Consider the following 13,316-nt stretch of genomic DNA (forward strand, 5'->3'; position numbering starts at 1 on the left):
CACGTGCTGGGCCTGACAATTGATCGCTGTTCATTTCTTTTTTTTAAAAAAAAATCATTCATAGGCATATACAGTGTCAAGTAAAGAATAATTGAGCTTCTCTCCGAAGAAAAAAGAAAGAAAAGGTGAAGAATTGAGCAAATTGCATCGTATAGGTCGCTGGGCTTATGCAGGCAAATTGCAACTAGATGACAAACATGAAAGCCGAATATCCCAGTCCCACACTTTTATACTTACGTGAGTTAAAGTTCAAAACTGATTTTACAAACATACATGTAGGGGCTGAGAGTAGACAAAAAGCTCGAAGTTTGTGAGCTTACTTGGCTAATGCCAATTAAGAAGCAGAGCCGAGCCGCCCTTTGAAGCTTGGTTGCTTGACGAGTCGAGCCAAGTCACCTTACAATCCGCTTGTTAGGCTCGTCGTTTGGAACAAGGTGTCCAGGTCCTCCTAACTACCCTTAGACCCCAACCATCTGTATCGTCCTAACGGCTCTTAGGCACTTAGAATTGTTACCCTCAATTCCTCTATTACACCATGGCGAGCCGAGGTATGAAGTCGAGGCAGGCGCACTGAACTCTAGGTGTCTATAGGTGTATTTGGTTGTCTGGCTAAGCCGTGGCCAGGCTAGGAGGTAACCCAGGCCAACTCAAGGTAAGCCAGTGCAATGCAACCACGTCGTGTTTGGTTTGCCTCCATAAGCCTAGTTGTATTGCTCTGGACTATGTTTAGTTGACTGTATAAGTGATATGTTTATATTGTGTTGTGTAAATCTTCGTGTTTGGTTGTCTGGCAAACTCTTGTGGTGGTCACTTAGGTTTGCTTGAGGTGGAGTTACCCCTGCTTGTGAGTTCGTCTGATTTTTTTTCTAAGTCCTAGCATATGAGTAGAAATCATTCAATCAACAACTTATCTGTACAAAATTTAGAATTGGTCTATAATCCATCTAAATAGATGAAGCAGAGAGTCAGGGGTCTGACGGATCGATCACCACCAACTGAGGACCAATGCTTTGATCTTCAAGATCAATTCGACACCTGCCACTTCATGTTCATGGAGCTTCATGAAACCAGTAAAAAAAAGAAAAAAAATAAAAGAAGAAAGCCAGCTTTGTGTTCGTGGAGCTCACCGCTTGCCCCTCACCGCCTGCCTCACTCTGCCGCTCACCGCCATCACAGTGGCTCGATCTGGTGGCCGTGAGCTCGTGGCCACCGGATCTGGCAGTGGTGGTTTCAAGGGGTTCTGCCGAATCTGGTGGCGGCAGCTTTGAGGGGCTTCATTGGGGCCGCCTGAGCTCTACTGAGCCTCTTATCGCCGCTGAATAAGGCTAGCCGAGCTCCAGCGGGGCTAGCCGAGCTCAAGGCGAGGAGAAGAGAGGGGATGCGAGAGGCGAATGGGAGAGGGAGGTGAGCAGAAGGCTAACGAGTGAGCTCGAGCTTTTATCCGAACCAGCCTAAGTTTTTGCTCATTTGTGAGGACCCGAGCCTAGCATCCATCGTCGCTGCGGCAACAGATGCTTCTTTTTTTGAAACCAAGCAACAGATGCTTCATATCAACCATAGCCAGCCATAGGAAAAACAGATCGAAGACACTAAAGTTCAACTAACTGTAGTGAATATGGTCCTTTTAGTACATACATGCGATTTTGGTGATTAATGATAGCATAATTAATAGAACTAATATGATTGTCAAGTATATGTTTTAGTAGATCTCATGAATACAACGAGAGAAGCCACCGAAGCTAGAACAAAACGAGGAACGAATTGGATTTGTCCTATGAATTTTTAATGTGATCAAATGTGATGGATTTCTACACAATCATGGAGAGCTCTTCACAAGCTTTTCATAGAGTCTAAAATCATCAAAATTAGAGTTTAGAACGAAAAGTTATGTTTAAAATGCGAAGTGATAATGTGTTGAAAATGAATATACCGGATCATCTGGCGTATACAAGAATGTTGCATAGGATAATCTGATGTTCAAAAAATGAACACACCGGAAGCTCCAACGTTCACAAGAAGCTTTCATCGAACTATTTTTCTAGAGGAGCTGTAAAATGGCTCGTTTGGCATCGTATGCACGTAGGATGTTCTGACGTTCAAAGAGAACATCACTTTGGACCTTCTAGCGTTTACCAAGAATATGATCGTTGGAGCAACGACTAGTTCGCGAAGTTGAGGCTATATACACCCTTCCCATTTGATCATTTGAGTTAGTTGGAATACAGAGAAACTCAAATACATTTGAGGAGACATCTAAGCTACAAAAATACTAAAAGCGATCATCCAAGATAATTAGCATAAGATTAAAGAGCGATTAGTACTATTAGACCTAGAGAGAGTTGTTGCTAAGTATTGCTGCATGGAGAGGAGATCAAGAAGTGATCCTATCTTATACCAAGTGGTACGCTAATGCATTGGATTCTTGGTGGCTCGCAGGCACCGTGAGCCTTGGTGGCTCAAGCTGTCGACCCTTCAGCTTTGTGTGGAGCGGTGGCAAGAAAATTATACGAGGATGTGAAGATTCTTGCCTTAGTAGCTTAAGCTCCGAAGTGAAGACGACGACAAGTGATCGAAAGATAGACCCATGGTGAGCCTTACTTTTGTGATTTAGTAGCTCAACTTACTTAAGACCTAAGTAGCTCAAGAATTATGATCGGGTATCGACCAGAAACAATAACATAGGTGGCTGCTCCAATATAGACTAGAAGTGTCGTTTATACCATCAATATCATATGATAAAAATTCTTTATACCGAGTTTGCTCTTTTTACCTTCTTTTCGTTTTCGTATTTACATACTTACATGTTATATTTATGTGTTTATTTTTCTAAGTAGTTTGTTAGAATTAGCTATAGATTACAAATCTTTTTAAATGGTAAAGTATACACACTATATAAATTTAGAGTATTTTTAAAATAGATATTAATATAAATTTAGCTTATAAAATTTTTAGAACCGATTAATTTTACATGTTCTAATTCATCTCTGTTAGGACCTTACCAGTCCCTTTCACTAGCTCCTCGTGAATTGTGCACACTTGCTAACAGAACTCAACTTCATGGCGACTTTGAGAATATTTAGATAAATATGTCTAAGGTGAAACTGTATATGAAACAAAACAAGCATCTTGTACCACAGTCAACGGCCATGAATAATAAAATCAGGAATTCCACAAGAATCTGGCAACCCCAATTTCTTTTCTCGCAGAGAGGAAAAAAAATATATATATGAAGGGAATATTATGATTTATGGGAGAGGAGAGAGGCCAAAGGGAGCAGCGGGGCGAGGGAGGGAGCACGAGATAAATGGACAAGAGGAAAAGTTGAGAGCAAATCCAAACCAACCAATACCAATATCCACACACCCTCTCGATTGGACCACACCTCTCCTCTTCCCCAACCAAGACTCGGAAGCCCCTGCCACTCTCTGCAAGAACGCCCGCCATCATCGATTCCCCAGGCAACTGATTTTTTTTTTTTTGTCAGAGGGAGGAGGAGATTGGTCACTCGATCTTCACTGCCCGTGCAGTCGCTCTGAAGAAAAGAGGCCAATCCAATCCAGCCCATTCCACAGTTCCTGAAAATCCTCGCTCAGTGCAAGAAGCAGTTTTTGTTGCCGCGGTGTAGATTGTCCTGAGCAGCTCATAGCAGAGAGCCAGGAGTTTGTTTCTTGGCAGCTTCTTGAACTGCTGCTGATCTTGGCCGGGAGCCAAGAATTTGTTGTCTTGAGGGGCTTCTTGACGACTCGTGTGGTGCCGGATTGGGTGCGATGTCGGTGTCGCTGTCGTCGATGAGCGGCGCCGGGGAGGCGGAGGTGCGTACCGTGGTGTGGTTCAGGCGGGACCTGCGGGTGGAGGACAACCCAGCGCTAGCAGCGGCAGCGCGGACGGCGGGGGAGGTAGTGCCGGCATACGTGTGGGCGCCGGAGGAGGACGGGCCGTACTACCCCGGCAGGGTGTCCCGGTGGTGGCTCAGCCAGAGCCTCAAGCACCTGGACGCCTCGCTCCGCCGCCTCGGCGCCGGTAGGCTTGTCACCCGGCGGTCGGCCGACACCGTCGTCGCGCTGCTCGACCTCGTCCGCAGCACCGGCGCCACGCACCTCTTCTTCAACCACCTCTATGGTTCGATCCCTCTCGCTCTGGATGTTACATCTTGCTGCATGTTACTGCTCTTGGTCAGTTCTTCGTTGCTGCAGTTCTTGCAGCAAGAAAATATGCAATCTTCAAAGTTCGTCTCAAAATTGCTCTATTTTTTTCCTTCGATTTTTCCCGGTTTTCTAGCCTTGCTGTGTTCTGGTTGAAGGAGATCCAGTCTTTCATGATCCAAACAGTACGATTTAAGAAAAAAAAGCTTTCCATGAACAGTATACCTTGTATCTGCCAATTATGGATATTTTCATACCTTAACACCCTTACTCCAGACGTCAAACAACTCCAACTTTAGCATCTGCCTTAGATTTTACCATCAAACTCTCCCTTAACCCTCTTTAATTCCAAAAAGTCCTTTGCACCCCCTAGCCACGGGTCACCAACCTGCTTTTTCTTTGAGTTTTTTACTCAAGAACCCTCAAATTTTCAGCGCCTCATCGTCTGGGCTGACACGAATGGCCAGCCGTTGCTCACCGATCGCTGTCTCGTGCCCGCCGTGCAGACCCGCTGTCGCTGGTCCGGGACCACCGCGTGAAGGAGCTGCTAACAGCCGAGGGCATCACCGTGCAGTCCTTCAACGCCGACCTGCTGTACGAGCCGTGGGAGGTCCTTGACGACGACGGCTGCCCGTTCACCATGTTCGCGCCCTTCTGGAACAGGTGCCTATGCATGCCCGATCCCGCCGCGCCGCTGCTTCCGCCCAAAAGGATCAATTCAGGTATTGGAATGCATGAGCTAGACACTGATAATGTAGTTCTTGGAGATCAATCACTGCCGTGAAAAAATGCTGTGTGTGACGAACTAATTACACAGGTGACTTGACGAGGTGCCCGTCCGACGAGCTGATCTTCGAAGACGAGTCGGAGAGGGGAAGCAATGCGCTGCTCGCGCGGGCATGGTCGCCGGGGTGGCAGAACGCTGACAAGGCACTGACAGCCTTCCTCAACGGTCCGCTGATCGACTACGCAGTGAACCGCAATAAGGCCGACAGTGCGAGCACCTCCCTGCTCTCCCCGTACCTGCACTTCGGCGAGCTCAGCGTGCGCAAGGTCTTCCACCAGATCCGGATGAAGCAGCTGATGTGGAGCAACGAAGGCGACCACGCCGGCGAGGAGAGCTGCACCCTGTTCCTCCGGTCCATTGTCCTGCGAGAGTACTCAAGGTACCTCACCTTCAACCACCCCTGCAGTCACGAGAAGCCCCTCCTGTCGCACCTCAGGTTCTTCCCCTGGGTTGTCAACGAGGTGTACTTCAAGGTCTGGAGGCAGGGGAGGACCGGCTACCCTCTTGTCGACGCTGGTATGAGGGAGCTCTGGGCAACTGGATGGCTGCACGATCGCATACGCATCGTCGTCTCGAGCTTCTTTGTCAAGGTGCTCCAGCTGCCATGGCGCTGGGGGATGAAGTACTTCTGGGACACATTACTGGACGCTGATCTCGAGAGCGACACATTGGGCTGGCAGTACATTTCCGGGTCTCTCCCTGATGGCCGTGAGCTTGACCGCATCGACAACCCTCAGGTGCACGAGTTCTTTCATTTCATCTGATGCCATCTTGTGATTTGTAAACCAGGAACTTATGAATTGTATGAACTGAATTTGCAATCTGTTCAGTCTGAAGGGTACAAGTTTGACCTGCACGGGGAGTACGTCCGGCGATGGCTGCCGGAGCTGGCAAGGCTGCCAACGGAATGGATACACCACCCTTGGGATGCACCCGAGTCAGTGCTGCAGGCTGCTGGAGTTGAGCTAGGCTCTAACTACCCTCGCCCTGTTGTTGAGCTAGATGCAGCCAATTGCAGGTTGCAAGATGCCTTGTCAGAGATGTGGGAACTTGAGGCAGCCTCTCGCGCTGCGATGGAGAACGGAATGGAAGAAGGCCTTGGCGACTCCTCAGAGGTGCCACCGATCGCCTTCCCTCGAGAACTGCATATGGATGTCGACCGAGAACCAGTCCGGCCTGCTATGCAGACACCAACAATGGCCGGCCGGAGACGACAAGATCAGATGGTGCCTAGCATGACTTCCTCATTGGTCAGAGCTGAAACAGAACTTACTGCAGATTTTGGGAACTACAGCGAGGACAGTAGGCCAGAAGTCCCATCAAACGTGCACTTGCAGCCTCAGACGGAGAGGGAAGAAACGGTTGACGGTGGCAGCGGCACTGTCAGAATGAACAGCATTCATCAGCAGCATAACCTTCAGAACACCCTACACCGTATGCGGGGTGGTGTGCCGTCCACATCAGAGGCGTCGAGCAGCTGTACGGGCAGAGAAGGCGGGGTTGTACCGGTCTGGTCACCTCCGGCGGCATCAGTCCATTCCGATCCTTATACTGCCGATGAGGCTGACATTTCCAGTAGAAATTATTTGGACAGGCATCAGCAATCGCATAGGATGATGAACTGGAGTCAACTCTCGCAATCATTGTGAGTTCAGATGCCCGGTAACTCATTTCCCCCCAAAAATTGCATCCCTCATACATTGAAAATTAGCAGCTTACAGAACAGTTGTGTAAACTCGTGGTTAAAATGGCAGTAAAATATGGAATTGTTAACTGTTAAGTAACTAGAATATGGTTCAGCTGTAGTAGTTGAATAGAACATTCCCTATGCTTACTAATGCTCTGGGTTTTTATGAATCTCCGAATGCAGGACAACGGAATGGGAAGTGGACGATTAATGTCGTGCGTCCGAATTTAATTGATTAGAAGTTCGACAGATAAATACATATGTAAATTATCACCTTTGTTTATCTGTAGCCTTGGTGTGCATGCAAGTCATCAATCATGCAGCCATCCTTGGTGTAAATGTTAGTCCTACATAACTTTGGTGGTATAGGTTGCTAGTTGTCAAAAAGATCTGTACTCAGTTTCTGTAATCAGATAAGAGTTCTCTAGCATCAGGTCCATTTTCCATTTGGTTATTGCAGCCTCTGGTGATGGAATAGTCATCACAGAGGTGTGTTCTCAGTTTGGTAGATGTCGAACTTACCTGCTGTTTGAGTAGACTTGAGGAAATACCCTTGGCAATGAGATGGTACGTGCTCCACTGAGTTTGTTTCCTTTTTGCCTCAAAAAGAAAGTTGCCTATAAATACCTCTCACAGTAGACGCTGGTCGAAATAATCGGAGGATCTGAAAGACAGACAAACCAAAAATTAGGCGACAGCGACGATATTTACTGGTGACAACATAAATGATTAAGCAGGCTTAACAACTGATGAGAAGTTGAAAACTGCCAGATATCTTACCATTAGAAAAAACGACTTGCACGACGGACATGTTACTTTTGTCCTGGCAGAGAGTGGAAACCTTAGCATGAGATTGAGAAGCAAACCGTCTGAACTGTATGTGGTAGTATACGATAAAACAACCAACAAAGGTGACTTTAAATCCTCAGTTAGAAGAATCGTGTGCATGAAACCCATGCTGCAATATTGGATTCTATCTGGTTTGTTAGAATCAATACAATATATGAATCCATGTTCACATACTCAAAATAACAATCTATGAGACCTCAAGCTGTGCAAGTATAGGTAGCTGCGCTAGTAAACACTTGAAATCTGAAAACATCCCTGACAAGCAAGTGTACATGCAAGCTAATATCAAATGATTGCTGGAATTTGTTCCGGGCTAGTGTCTACAAAGCTACTAATTCAATTCATATACATATCAGTAGATAATTGATACATAGCTCCATGAATAGACAACTCTTCAAGGGTCATATTGGTTCCTTTGACAGTGCGAATGCCAACTTTTCTGGGTGAAACGAGGTTAGCATTATGTCGGATGATGTAAAATTTCCCTTCTCTGACAAGTATGCTTATCAGTCTTTCTTCTTCCTATCAACATATGGATACTTCTGGTAAATGAATATGCTTGTCATGACAAGTGGTAGTGCCATCAGGCAGTAGAGTGATGGCAGTTTCCCATCAAATATAAATTGTAGTAGTGCAGTCACAAGGAGAGCTGAGACTATAACAAAACCCTGAAAAGGAAACAGGTTAGTCCAGTTCTTAGATGCAAATGAAAGGGGCAGCTATTTTCCATTTAGTATCAGTTTAGGCACTTGCCTTTTTAACACCGCCTGCATAAGTTGTGACAAGACCAACAAGAATTCCACCCACAGCATTCATTAAGACAGGAACCTGAATAAAAGCATGAAGATTAGTGACCCAGAAAAATCAATGAAGATCTATTGAAGTTTACGAACCTAATCTAGGAATACAGCTTTTGCATCCATCTGTGAGTGACTTCGTTGATATATTACAGATGCACTTACAAACCAATGCAAAACTTCTATCAGTGACTTCAAAAGATTAGCATTAAAATGACCCGCAAAGGGAAACAAGGATTTGGCCCTTGAAAAAGGTAAGCAATACGCTAAAAACGATAGAGAAACGATATCCATGTTTGATCCTGGGAGATCAATAATTACATACTTGGCTACTTATAAACAATGGAAAAGCACCTTGTTATGAACCATTGAGGTTAAAATGGTAGAGGTGCAATGCCAGGATATTCTCCTATCTCAGCCAGAACCCACCCAATAAAAAATAATAAATCAAAGGTCTATATTAGCTGCTACCCTGCTACATTAACACTACATTGATGTGCTATAATAACAGAAGTACTGGAAAAAAAAATATAGAGTAATTTATTGTACAAGTGGCGGATGAATATCATCTAACACCATTTTTTCAATCCAATGGTTGATAAGTATGTGTGGTACCATGATAATACAACGAGAGGATTAGGATCCCTGTTAGGTGTGAATCAGGAACTTGGTTGTGTCCAAGTTTTACACAACAGTGAGGAAAAAAAACATAATGAAATAACAAATAGTACCCACCAGAGTCCACAAAGTCCATTCATGGAAAAATCCATATTTTCTGATGGCCTCTCCGTCTGGTGACTGGTAGGTACTTGCTAACAAGCACATACTTCCAATAAATGACATTTCGATGGTCATCATATAGGAGGTATGCTTTTTAACCTGCGCTACCATTGAATTTGTTAGCAGTGGCAATAAACTGCTTCCTGGAAAGTAACACGGTTAGTAAGTCCAACCTGAGATGCCCACTGACACAAAGACGAGGCCAAACCAGACAGCAAAGATGCGACTGTAACTGGAATGATTCCATAGAGCAAGACATAGTCAGAGCTACCACCCTTAGAACCTTTACTGCTACTCTCCCCAACGCTTAGAAGGACGGCAGCACTAATCAAGAGGGTCAATGCTAAAATTTGCTTGGGTGATTGCTTTTGCCTGCAAGATGTTCCAAAAAGTAATCAAACTAATGAATAAGGAAGATACTTCAGATAGGAATCTTCATTTGAAATAATATTATTTTATAAGAAAATTGCAAAAATAATATTCAAAATAGGAAAGTCGAAGAAATAGGTGCTAGTCGGCACTCCAAGTGCAGACTAGCCACTTATCGTCAATCGGAGTGCCGACTAGTCCCTTGTCGGCAACCGGATAGCCGACATGTAATTTCTCAGGGACCTATCGGCGTTCCAATTGTCAACAGGTCCTATATGCCGCAGATGATATTCAAAGAAAAAATCATAACTTTTCCATATGATCGCGGGTGCATATGATCTTTATATGAAAATTGTACCTATCGACAATATCTATAACTTTGTAGTTGAACACTTTTCCATTTAAATCTGTTTAGATGCCCAAAAAGTGGTTATAAATTTCAAATCTGAAAATCTAGATCCGAAATTTCTAGCCCCTTTGTGGGCATCTAAATGGATTCAAATGGAAAAGTATTCAATTGCAAAGTTGTAGATATCATCGATAGGCACAATTTTTATATAAAGATCATATCCATCCGAGATCATATGAAAAAGTTATGATTTTTTCTTTGAATATCGTTTGCAGAACACAGAACCTGTCGGCAATTGGAGTGCCTATAAGCCTCCACGTGTGTGCTAAATAGGATGTCTACAGTCCGATTGCCGATAGGTGGCTAGTCGGCAATTGCAGTGCCGACTGACACCCATTTCTGCAAATTTCCCATTTTGAATAATATTTTTGCAATTTTCCAATAAAATAATATTATTAAAAAAAAATCCTTCGGATAGTTGCCTAATCACACAGAATGAGCCACATCATATTGTGGTTGGAGCAAACAGAGAAACTGCATGATTCATAAATATATGCGTGAAAAAGGTATAAGGCAGTTGTTTTAAAAGAAGGTCAAGTTTCTTGTAACAACTGATCTGTAGCAAACTGTAAGCCCCAGCTCTAATTCGCAACACAGCCTAGTCAGGAATTAGGTGAAATCAGCCAATTTTTCCGGTATTTCTAACAAATACCAGGGAAAAGCCCTTTTGAAGAATGTTATAAAATAGTGTGATTTCATTAGAAAATAAATAATAAAAAAAGTCAGCCTAAATAGATCATAAAATCGACTGGTTCACTAATGTGCTAATTCTATACATCAAGGAATCAGAATGAAACTCCATGCTAGGATTTCATTTTCGGTACCCCACTGATCATCACTAGTTCTCCAAATCCTTTAGGTAACTTAGATCTGAAGGGCAGTGAATTCTTGATACATGAGCTGGAGGTGTTTTCCCCCCTTCATTTTCTATGTCTCCCATGTTACTTCAGTTGAGCTAAAAATGCACGTGTAAGCCAGATGAGGACATGAACAATTAGTCTGGTGAATTAATAGCTTCATAACTGATTCAAAACATATTCAATGTTCATGTGAATCTCTAGATCATCAACTAATCTTCCAGTTAAATTCTAAAGAAGTGGACAGGTAAGAAGTATTAGTGCTGCTTTTCCATTAGGCAATTATTTTTTGATCTCCACCATATCATTCAAATCATTGAAACATATGGTTCCCCCAAATAAGCAAGAGTCACCTGTTGCTCTAGCAGTAGAATGACATTTAAAACAGAGTATTCAGTCCTTAAGGAAGTTCAAAGTATAATATCATTTCATACATATTTTTGGTAGTTACTTCTGTACAAGATCTTCATGCTGAGTATTGTGAAGCCACTGATATTCAAGTAGGAGGTATTACCAGGACATACCCTAAAATAAGATATGTGAAGAATGCTGTCCATAAAAGCTTGGTCTGGTTAAGGATTGAAAAGGTCAAGGAATCCAAATTCTTGTATGATATTTGCAACAGACTATTTTGCAGTGCATAGATGGCAGCAGGGAGTCCTGACGCGGTCAGTGATCCAGCAAGAGTCCAATTTCCGAATTGCTTCTTCAGACCACCCTCTGCAATCAATAAAATGATTGCACAAATAACCTATATACATGCAAAGGCAATCAGAAAATCCCAGGTGAAGAACATATTACATATATCAAAATAAAATCTAGTATCAGACCTTTGCAACTTCAGTTGCAAGAACTAATGTAGTCACTATAGCATCTTGGCTGCAGCAATAGAAACAATAAGGGGTTCAGCACATTCAAAGCTGTGGAAAGAAATGCAAGTTCGTAATAACAGAAAACTTAGCATCTAAGGAATCGTGAATGTGCAATGCCGACAAATTGGTTGTTGACGGATGTAATTTCATGGGACTTATTTTATTATTTATTAATCAAACAATGGATGTTGTGTCCATCTGATTCATAAGAATACTATGTCTGGCATTGTCTTTCATATTGAAGCATTTATTTTAAAAGCACAGCTCAGTGCTTACACAACATCGCTGTTTTGGCAATAAGATCAGGCGCATAGATAACTAGCTTTTCAAGGGTTCAAAGTTCCAAACAAGTATCAGACCTTTGCAATAAGATCAGGCACATAGATAATTATCTTTTCAAGGGTTCGAAGTTCCAAACTAGTATGACAAACCAATCACTATAACACAAGATAATCGGGCTATGCCACAGTTACATGAACCAACCTGTCTGTGTTACCAATAAGTCTGTTATCCCATCCAAGCCCTCATTGCTTGATCTCAAACTAGCGAAATCATTGTTCTATGCAAAAATATCGAGGCCCAATAAATTGCAGCAGCATTACAACCATAATCCCCCCCCCCCCGGTCAAAAAAAAAAACAACTGAAAAGCTACCGCACAAGTTCCTATGCCCTCCGCAATGTGGACGTCAATCAACGCGCCGCAATTTCTCACAAACAATCAGCACTACCTCCTCCCCGTTCATCATGAAACCCTAGGGGAATTTGCGCGCTGTGCCACTCCACAATTGCACGTGAAGGAAATAGAACTCGAAAAGCTACCACCATGAGAGAGTGAGAGACCTCCTCCCTCTCCTAATCGAATAGGTGGACCAACACGAGCGTTCTAGGGCAGCCAAGGTCGCCGAAGGAGCAACACGATACGATTAACCGGGACAGTGACCTAGCCGGTGGAGCGAGGGTGAGGGGTTGGGGATGGGCTTTTACCGGACGAAGCGCTTGGAGATGAGGGGCTGGGCGCCGTACTGCAGGGTGAGGAGCGCGAGGCAGAGCGCAACCTTGCGCCGGCTCGGCGCCGGGGTGGACGAGGAGCCCATTCGACCTCCGCCGCGCTCGATCGCTTCCGATCGAAGCCACGGAAAGGCGCCGGCCCGGTACCGGCCCGGTGCTCCCTGCTTTGGAATCTTTTCCCCCCTACCCCCTTCTTCCACGTTAAGCGGGGAGGAGAGGAGAGGACCCGAGCGCCAGACGCCTGCGGCCTGCCAAAGTTGCTCCACGTCCTGCCTGCGAAGGGGAGCTATCGCGTGTGGGGGTCAGGGTTCAAAAACTATCATAAAATTTGATCAAAATTTGGTCGAATTCACTTAGTCAAACTGATTTGATCGTGGCAAAAGATGGCCAAATTAGCTAAGTAAATATTGATCAAATTCAACTGAAAACCGATCAAATTCTACCAAAAATCGATCGTATTTCTGGCATTTCGTTTGTGGTTAAAAACCGTTCAATTTCATAAAAAATCGTTCAGTTTTATCAAATTTTAGTAAAATTCAAGAAACACCATAAAAATAGTTTAACTTTGTAAAATCGATAATGAATTCATCTGAACTTCAAATCAAGTGAAACAAATTTTGTTGGTTTCATTGTAACATGATCTACATGATAAAAGTATTTATACTCATGAAAAAGTTGTATATTTTTGGTGAGAAAATTTATTTGTTAAACATAGTTAAATGCACATTTAATTATTTGCTAATCCCAAAATCATATAA

General features: G+C 43.7%; 2 protein-coding genes across 4 annotated transcripts; one reads left to right on the forward strand and one right to left on the reverse strand.

Annotated features, from left to right (window-relative positions):
* Positions 1 to 3,250: 3,250 nt before the first annotated feature.
* Positions 3,251 to 7,195, forward strand: LOC133919137 (cryptochrome-1-like). Of its 2 annotated transcripts, none has more exons than XM_062363414.1 (5): positions 3,251 to 4,119; positions 4,649 to 4,864; positions 4,960 to 5,666; positions 5,760 to 6,591; positions 6,800 to 7,195. In XM_062363414.1, the coding sequence occupies exons 1-4, from the start codon at positions 3,768 to 3,770 to the stop codon at positions 6,576 to 6,578; spliced, it is 2,094 nt and encodes a 697-aa protein (XP_062219398.1). In that variant the 5' UTR covers positions 3,251 to 3,767; the 3' UTR covers positions 6,579 to 6,591; positions 6,800 to 7,195. The 2 variants fall into 2 exon arrangements, with proteins under 2 accessions (XP_062219398.1, XP_062219397.1); XM_062363413.1 differs by having other exon boundaries at positions 5,760 to 6,574.
* Positions 7,196 to 7,545: 350 nt separating this feature from the next.
* LOC133919138 (UDP-N-acetylglucosamine transporter ROCK1-like) lies at positions 7,546 to 12,806 on the reverse strand. Of its 2 annotated transcripts, none has more exons than XM_062363415.1 (7): positions 12,535 to 12,797; positions 11,508 to 11,556; positions 11,202 to 11,428; positions 9,216 to 9,414; positions 8,998 to 9,141; positions 8,219 to 8,293; positions 7,546 to 8,133 (listed from the first exon to the last, which is right to left on the reverse strand). In XM_062363415.1, exons 1-7 carry the CDS (start codon positions 12,642 to 12,644, stop codon positions 7,972 to 7,974), a joined length of 966 nt encoding a protein of 321 aa, XP_062219399.1. In that variant the 5' UTR covers positions 12,645 to 12,797; the 3' UTR covers positions 7,546 to 7,971. The 2 variants fall into 2 exon arrangements, with proteins under 2 accessions (XP_062219399.1, XP_062219400.1); XM_062363416.1 differs by having other exon boundaries at positions 8,078 to 8,133; positions 8,233 to 8,293; positions 12,535 to 12,806.
* Positions 12,807 to 13,316: the final 510 nt, after the last annotated feature.

Source organism: Phragmites australis, chromosome 5 (assembly GCF_958298935.1).
Source record: "Phragmites australis chromosome 5, lpPhrAust1.1, whole genome shotgun sequence".
NCBI lineage: Eukaryota > Viridiplantae > Streptophyta > Magnoliopsida > Poales > Poaceae > Phragmites > Phragmites australis.

What these genes read in the sequence shown, in the direction of transcription:
- LOC133919137 (XM_062363413.1), top strand. Translation starts at nt 3,768, where the DNA reads ATGTCGGTGTCGCTGTCGTCGATGAGCGGCGCCGGGGAGGCGGAGGTG. An exon ending in GCCCAAAAGGATCAATTCAG is followed by an intron (nt 4,865 to 4,959) that starts GTATTGGAATGC and finishes CTAATTACACAG; the next exon opens with GTGACTTGACGAGGTGCCCG. An exon ending in ACCGCATCGACAACCCTCAG is followed by an intron (nt 5,667 to 5,759) that starts GTGCACGAGTTC and finishes CAATCTGTTCAG; the next exon opens with TCTGAAGGGTACAAGTTTGA.
- LOC133919138 (XM_062363415.1), bottom strand. Translation starts at nt 12,644, where the DNA reads ATGGGCTCCTCGTCCACCCCGGCGCCGAGCCGGCGCAAGGTTGCGCTC. An exon ending in TTGCAACTGAAGTTGCAAAG is followed by an intron (nt 11,429 to 11,507) that starts GTCTGATACTAG and finishes GCATGTATATAG; the next exon opens with GTTATTTGTGCAATCATTTT. An exon ending in ATGCAGGCGGTGTTAAAAAG is followed by an intron (nt 8,134 to 8,218) that starts GCAAGTGCCTAA and finishes TTTCCTTTTCAG; the next exon opens with GGTTTTGTTATAGTCTCAGC.